General features: G+C 50.0%; 1 protein-coding gene and 1 long non-coding RNA gene across 3 annotated transcripts in view; one reads left to right on the top strand and one right to left on the bottom strand.

Annotated features, from left to right (window-relative positions):
- Positions 1-371: 371 nt before the first annotated feature.
- LOC119818971 lies at positions 372-2,892 on the top strand. Its single transcript, XR_005286207.1, has 3 exons — positions 372-760; positions 891-1,171; positions 1,502-2,892. It is a non-coding gene; the product is annotated as an uncharacterized LOC119818971 (long non-coding RNA).
- The window catches only part of Lrrc8a (leucine rich repeat containing 8 VRAC subunit A), a 43,943-nt gene continuing 38,260 nt past the window's right edge, over positions 1,996-7,678 (bottom strand). For both annotated transcript variants that reach the window (XM_038336870.2, XM_038336869.2), the window contains exon 4: positions 1,996-3,925. In XM_038336870.2, the coding sequence (XP_038192798.1) occupies positions 3,650-3,925 (276 nt within the window). In that variant the 3' untranslated portion in view covers positions 1,996-3,649. The remainder of the gene's footprint in view (positions 3,926-7,678) is intronic.

Genomic DNA, 7,678 nt, shown 5'->3' with positions numbered 1-7,678 from the left:
GAAAGGCTGGGGACAGGGGCTGGCCAGGCAGGCAGTGGGGGTCCAGCCCTTACTTTCTGAGGTTGGTGATAACAGGACCCAGTGAATAGCAAGTAGTAATCATAGCTGATAAGGAGCCAGGCTGGCCTGGGGCTAACACCTAGGAAGTAGCTCCCAACAGTTTCTCCCTCTGCTGGCAGTCGGGGTGAGGCGCTGATCTTGTTTTTCAAACTATTTCTCAGTTCTCCAAGTTTTCTAAGTTGATTTTGTAAGTAGGAGTTAGGCCACCACTGTGGTTTTAGGTAGAGCGTGGAGGCGGGGGTCGGGAGATGGGTAGAGGGGGTAAGGAAGCTACACTCTTTTCATTCTGCCTGCCTTGAGGGGAGGGTGGGTGGTATTTCCACATCATTTTTCCCCAGAAACTAACCAGTTCCAGACTGAATTCTCTGTGTCTGGAGCACTGGCCTGAATGTCTCTCAACCCCCATCCCTACCCCAGGGTGGAAACAGGGTGGGGCAGGGACCAGATTAGATCAGACCAGAGACGGGAAATTCCCTACCTGAAGGTATGAAAGAGGGTATTTCAATGAGTGGATCCCACTGCCTGCTAAGAGTCCACATGGGTAGAGGTAGAGGGGGTTCTGGCTCGGGTCTGAGGGGTCAGTCCCCTGTGGAGCAAGGGAGACAGGCTCTAGTCAGTTCCAGAAGAACTGCCAAGCAACGCAGGCCTCCTCACCTAAAGACTCCTGGCGTCATCTCCCGACATGCACTGGGTTCAGAAGGTAGGAGACTGCTCACCAGGCAATGCTACAGCTTGAGCTTGTAACCCCTAAATTCATCTATTAGAAACTTAACTCCACTTACTTTTAGTTTTGGTAAAGCGTCAAATGGTCCTCTCTGCTTGTTCCATAGGTCCGACTGACCACTCTACAGCCTGCACTGGCTTCGTCCTCTGCAATCTTTCTGATTCAGCTTCCAAACCTCTGAGATTGCAGCTGTGGCTGCGGTCATGGCTGCATCCAACAACCACAGGGAGGAAGTGTCTGGGTCCAGCCTCATGAATGGGTTAATGCCTCTCTTGGGAACGGGCTAGCCCTGCAGCTTCCAACTCCTGCAATGTTAGGAATCAGCATGCACCCCTCACTGGGTACAGCCATCAGATCCTGGTCTAGTCTCTGCCACTGTGAACCCAGGTAAGCACTCCTCTACAGATCACCCAGGAGAGAGGAATATAGCTCAGTGGATGAAAAGAACAATTGCTCAGCATGTTCAAGGCCTTGGGTTCCATTCCCAGCAATGCCTCCCCTGTCCTCCCCCAATCCATATACCATTGTTAGGTACTACAGCCATGGAGAATAGAAGTGGACTTTATATAACCATGGCTCCTTTAAACAAGCCTGTCCGTGCCAATATTACTCCAATTTTACAAATGAGAAAAAAAATTAAGGGAACTAGGGTCTCAGTAGAGTTGAGATGTGAAGGCAGTTCTACTTCTCAGAGCCTCTGTCCTTGACCCCAAACAGGCTGGAATCCAGGCAGGCCTTCCCTTGGTCACTGCCAGCCTTACTCTGCAGAACCATGCAGACCCGAAGAATCTTCTGAAAGATGGACACGTCCTCGTCACAGATGGGGATATGGAGGCCACGGAGTGGGGAGATGGACTTAGCTTCATACACAGAACAACTGGGCTGGATGGAACAAGAACTTCTGGCTACTGGCTCCCGTTCCAGATGACTCCCGGTCCCAAACAATCAAAGCTCATGAGGGCCCAAACAGGTGCCCGGGACAACAGAAAATGCATTGGTCACAAGACCTCTGGTCAGGAACCACGCCTGGAGCATCCAGCAACTGCCTCAAAGGTACTCTTAAGTTTCTCAGAGCAGAGGGGTGAGCAGAGAGCACCACTGTATGTAGGTGCCCAATAAACAGTCCCTCAGCAGACTGGTCTGCCAGGACCAAGACACCTCAGAAGTAAAGGGACAAATCGCGTCCTATGCACAGAGACCTGCAAAGGCAATTTTGTTATAGATTTATTTGATATTTGAACCGAGTCCACAAGTCAGACCCACGTGTAACGGATTGCTTCATGGTTGTCAGAGGCTAGTGTGCAGTATTTCCAAGGGTTACATCCAATGTCATGACGCAGAAAACACAAAGGGACAGAGACAGACGTAATCGTTAAGACAAGAGACGCTAAAACGTGCCTTAGTGTCCATGTGATTGATCTAAGGCAAGGACCCTTCTAAAGTGGGGACCCTAGTGATTGATCTAAAGCTGAGTGGCTTACCGCCACTAGGTGCTAACTGTACTGTGTGCAAACCAGGTGCCCGGTATGGAAACTGGCCTAGAACCCAAAACCGGGGAAGCTGCCCTCCCAGAGGTGACCTCTCCACACCCAATCAGGACCAGATGGTGACAGCCAATGTAAGCAGCAGCAGAGGCGAGTGGTGGCACTGAGCAAACCCACGACACACGATGTGGGGACAGAGTCTGGGGGAAGCAGCTGCTCAAGGCTCTTTAACACTGTGCATGAGTGGCATCATGGGGGTGGGGAGGAAGGGATGGAGCACCGGTCCCCTGGGGATCAGCCAGCCCAAGTCTCCTCCCTTCTTGGCAGTTCCAGAGCCTTCCTTTTGGCTGACAGTCATGAAAAGGGTGTCTGCCAAGACCCATGGAGGAGAAGAAAAATAACAAGACACACACACACACACACACACACAAAAAAAAAAAAAAAAACCCTAAAAGCAAACAAAAATAAAAGCCCTGCCTGCCCAGGAGAAGAGAAGAACAAACAGCTCCGCTGGACCAAGGTCAGGACAGACAGGAAAACATCCTGGCCCACACCACAGGGACAGGAAGTTTCCTTCAATGTCTTGCTGCTTTGCTCAAGGGGAAATACCACCCATCCTGAGACTTCAACTCACTGGCCTTTAGTGTCTTTTTTTTTATTTTTAGTTTTTTTTTTTAATACCCAAACCATCATTTTCAAAGCTTAAAAAAAAAAAAAAAAAAAAAACAACAACAAAAAACCCTAAAATTGCTTCAAAAACTGATGGGGCAAGCCCCAGGCCTGACCCTTCCACCTGGAGGCCTGGTCTCCCACAAGCTTTGCTGCCAGATCCTAGCCCAGTGCCAATAAGGTGACCGTCCTGCGGTTGGCTCTGCCCAAGTCTGGGTGGGCACTGTTTCTGTCAGCATCACCTGAAAAGAAAGGCAAACACTGCCAGGTCTCTTAAAAACTTCCCAGAGCCAGACCTTCTTGGGAATGTATAAGTTATCTGGAGGGAGGAGATGGGAAGTGGCAAAAATAAATACCCAAATCTAAGTTACTGTCCCTGGGCCTCTGGAGCCAGCTCAGCCCCTGAGGCAGAGATGGCCTCCAGGGTGAAGACCCTGATTGTCCAAATACTGTACTCGGAGACTAGTCTCAGAGTTTCCGGTCTCCAGCAAGTGCCTGCCCTGGGTGATGAGTCCCAGAGGGAGAAAAGGGGCCAGCCCCTCAGTTCCTGTCTTCTGCCCTGGCCCAGCTTATGCCTGGCCCAGGTTCTGCCTGGCTGAACCTGGCTGGACCCGGCTGGCTGTCCAGCAGTCCTGGGAGAACCGAATTGCCCACTTGGCCTGAGGGCACGCTGAGGGTCCTTGAGGGTCCTTGCTGCTCCTCCTGGCACTGCTCAGGCCTGCTCCTTATCAGCTCTCCAGAGCCGGTCCTTCACCTCTGGTGGCAGCGTGCTGAACAAGTCCTCCTCCACCACCAGGCCACTGCGTTTGAGCAGTGGGCACTCGCCCAGCTCCACGGGTAGGCACTCCAGCCGGTTGCCCCGAAGCTCAATCTGCGTCAGGTTGGTCAGCTCACCCACTCTCGAGGGCAGCGACTGCAGTACATTGTTGCCCAGGTGCAGAGCACGCAGCTTCCGGCACTGGAAGAGTTCTGGGGGGAGCGCCTCGATCTGCAGGAGAGAGCAAAGGGCCAGGGTGAGGTGTATAACTGGACAGTGTCTTTGGGCTTTCCACATACAATCCTGGTCAACAGCTACCCATACACAAATATTACCTTTGCAGTGACTTCCTCCAGGAAGCTACAACATTCATAATGCTAATCCTTTTGCCTGTCATCTCCTGAACTGCAGGCTCTAAGTGTGCAGGGTAGGTCTAGCCAGGCATATCAAGCAGGCAGCTACTGCCTACCCCACTCACCTTCACATCCATTAGAGTCCCAGCTAGACCACTGCTTCTCCCAGGACATGCCTTTCTTACCTGTCAGGTCCCAGGGTAACAGGAGTGCAGGGGCCCAGTAGTGAGCATTTGGCACTCCTAATTGCAGCTTATGGGCTCACTCAGCACAGATACTGTTTTTTTTTTTTTTTTTTTTTTTTAAAGATTACCTTCTTTTTGTTTGGTGTGTGCGTGTGTGTGTGTGCGTGTGTGTGTGTGTGTGAAGACACTTGTGGGAGTTAGTTCTCTTTCCCACTGTGTGGATCTGTGGGATCAAGTTCAGGTTGTCAGGTTTGATAGAAGATGCTGTTCTTACTGAGCTATCTTTTTTTTTAAAATTTGTTTTCATGTGTGTGGCTGTTTTGCCAGCATGTATGTCTGTATACCACATGAGTGTAGTGACCACAGGAACCAGAAGAGGGCATCAGGTCCCCTGGATTTGGAGTTACAAACAGGAGTTATAAACAGTTATTAGCCATCATGTAGGTGCTGAGAATTGAACCTGCGTCCTCTGAAGAGCATCAAGTGCTCTTAACATCAGAGCCATCTTTCTATTCCAAGATATACTTATTTTTATGTGTTTGAGTCCTTGCCTGCATGTATGCATATATGTACACCCATGTGCATGCCTAGTGCCTGTGCAGGCCAGAAGAGGGCACCAGATCTCATTACAGATGGTTGTGAGCCACCATGTGGGTGCTGGGAACTGAACTCAGGACCTCAGGAAGGGCAGTCAGTGCTCTTAACCTCTGAGCTATATCTCCAGTCACCACACCACCTTTAAAAAAAAGATTTATTAAAAGGAGGAAAACAAAAAAACAAACAAAAAGATTTATTTACACTGGGTGATGCCTGAAAAGATCAGAATAGGGTGCTGGGTTCCCTAGAACTGTAGTTATGGGGGTGGGGGTGAGGGTTTGAGTTGTCTGGTACGGATGCTGGGAACTGAACTCACGTTCTCTCAGACACTCCTAACCTCTGAGCATCTCTAGCTCTCAGCACAGGCATTGCTTTCCCACTCAGTGTTGGAAACCACCAGCTAATGCTCTGAGAAGGTTCCTATTTTACAGACAGACAACAGAAGATTGGCGATAAGAACTTGTCCTGAAGTTCAGCAGGTAAGAGGTGGTGCCACGATTTGAACCTGGTACAATAGCTGGGACTAGAGAGATGGCTCCGAGGTAAAGAACACAGGCTGTTCTTCCAGAGGTCCTGAGTTCAATTCCCAGCACCCACATGGTGGCTCACAACCATCTGTAATGAGATCTGATGCCCTCTTCTGGCCTGCAGGCTATGCAGGTAGAACACTGTATACATAAAGATTTATTTATTTATTTATTATGTATACAACATTCTGCCTCCATGTATACCTGCACGCCAGAAGAGGGCACCAGATCTCATTGCAAATGGCTGTGAGCCACCATGTGGTTGTTGGGAATTGAACTCAGGACCTTTGGAAGAGCAGCCAGTGCTCTTAAACACTGAGCCATCTCTCCAGCCCCCTAAATAAATGTCTTTTTCCCCCGATATTATGCCACAAGAGGGCACAGGAACTCAGGACAGATGGCTGAAAGCCGCAGTTTCGCAGCCGGGAATCAAACTCGGGACCTCTGGACGTGCAGGGAGTGCTCTTAGCCACTGAGTCACCTCTCAGCTCTAAATAAGTCTTAAAAAACATAGCAAAGCTGTTGACTATACACAGCAATGGCTGAGCAAGGGGCAAACCACAGAGCTACATTAGAGCCATCCCAGGTGTCCTGGGCATGCAGGAAGAGCCTAAGGAATGCCAGCCTCTCCCTTGCCCTGCTGAGGCAATCAGCTAGAGACAAGGGTCCTTACCACACCTGACTGAAATTGCCACCTTCAGAAGAATGGGCAGGTGGGGAGTTAGGCCTTACTCCCAAGCAGGGACTCCCCACTCTCAGGGACTTCGCCACTGTTCCTATTTTCCTGCAAAGGAGAGGTGACACACACCCTACCCTGTCAGAGGCTGCATGGCCACTTTTTTTTTTTTTTAATATTTATTTATTTATTTGATATTCCGTCTGTGTGGATGCCTGCAGGTCAGAAGAGGGCACCAGAACTCATTACAGATGTTTGTGAGCCACCATGTGGTTGCTGGGAATTGAACTCAGGACCTTTGGAAGAGCAGGCAATGCTCTTAACCGCTGAGCCATCTCTCCAGCCCATGCATGGCCACTTTTGTGAGAGGATACAAGCTTTGCTTTTTGCCACCACTCACACAGAAACCACATTCTCATTTTGTCAAATACAATGCTCTGTTATGCCACAGCAGCAGGGAAGCCTCTTGCTCTCTTGAGCCTCAGTTTCCCCATTCTTTTTGTTGTTTGGTTGGCTGATTTTTGGTTTTTCGAGGAAGAGTTTCTCTGTGTACCCCAGCTGTCCTGGAACTCACTCTGTAGACCAAGCTGACTTCAAACTCACAAAGATCTATCTGCCTACCTCTACTGGTAAGTAGCGTTGGTATTAAAGGTGTGTGCCACCACTACCTGGCCCTGTTTCCCCATTTTTGAACATAAAGCTTGAACTAGAAATACTTCTCACCTCCAGCATTCCTAACTTAGCACCGTTTCTCAGTTTTGGAGTTAAACCTCTGAGGTTTTGGTTCCTAATAAACAACTCAGTTTTCTCGGCAGGAAAATGAGCCTCAGAGTCACTGTAACGGGGGGTTACAGTGATTTATTCAAGGAGACGTCTGACCTGGGTATCCAAACCTTTCTCTGCTATGGCCAGGGTCAGGGATGGGGTAAGGATCTGAAGTGCAGGGATACAAAAGTCAAGGGGAGATGGGAAGTGGGCCCTGCAGGACCCAGGGACCAGAGCCTTCCCAGAATAGCCACAGTGCCTTCCTGCCCCCATCACCACCACCACCACACACATCCTGTGACCTGCTCTAATGATACAGTCAAGGGCAGTAGAAATGGTTCTGGCCAGTGACACTCAGAGTTAGTCGGTGCTTCCAGAGATCCCTTCTTCAAAGTTCCCTTCCCAGAACCCCTCCACTACCACTCTGCCATCAAGCATTCTGTAGGCCTCAGAGAAAAGTACAGGTACTTTTGGTAGCTTGGCCATAGCCATACCTAACCTTCAGAGCTGTCCGTAGTTCACTGAAGGCTTAAATTTTTTCCAATCACCCTGAATCCCATCTATCCTGCCTTTTCAGAGACCTAAGTGGCTCCCTGATTAGTGTAGAAATGGCCTCAGGTCCACTTGGTCTTCAGCCAAGATGGCCCTCAGGAGCTTCTGGTCTGCTCCCTCCTGCACGGCTCCTCAACCCTCCTGACTACGCTCCTGGAAAGGCACTACTCTGAGCTCACGTAAGCCAGCCTCTGCCCTGCTGCCCAGTCACAAGCCAGACTCTTGTCTGTCCTTTTCCATGGACATTGAGCCATGCGCTCCGACCTGACCTTACTTCTCACCTCACAGGGGCACAGCAAGGACGACTCTGAAAGTCGCAGGACAATTCA

Source organism: Arvicola amphibius, chromosome 7, assembly GCF_903992535.2.
Source record: "Arvicola amphibius chromosome 7, mArvAmp1.2, whole genome shotgun sequence".
NCBI lineage: Eukaryota > Metazoa > Chordata > Mammalia > Rodentia > Cricetidae > Arvicola > Arvicola amphibius.
The sequence above is the reverse complement of the archived record's forward strand: the minus strand, read 5'-3'. Positions and strand labels throughout refer to the sequence as shown.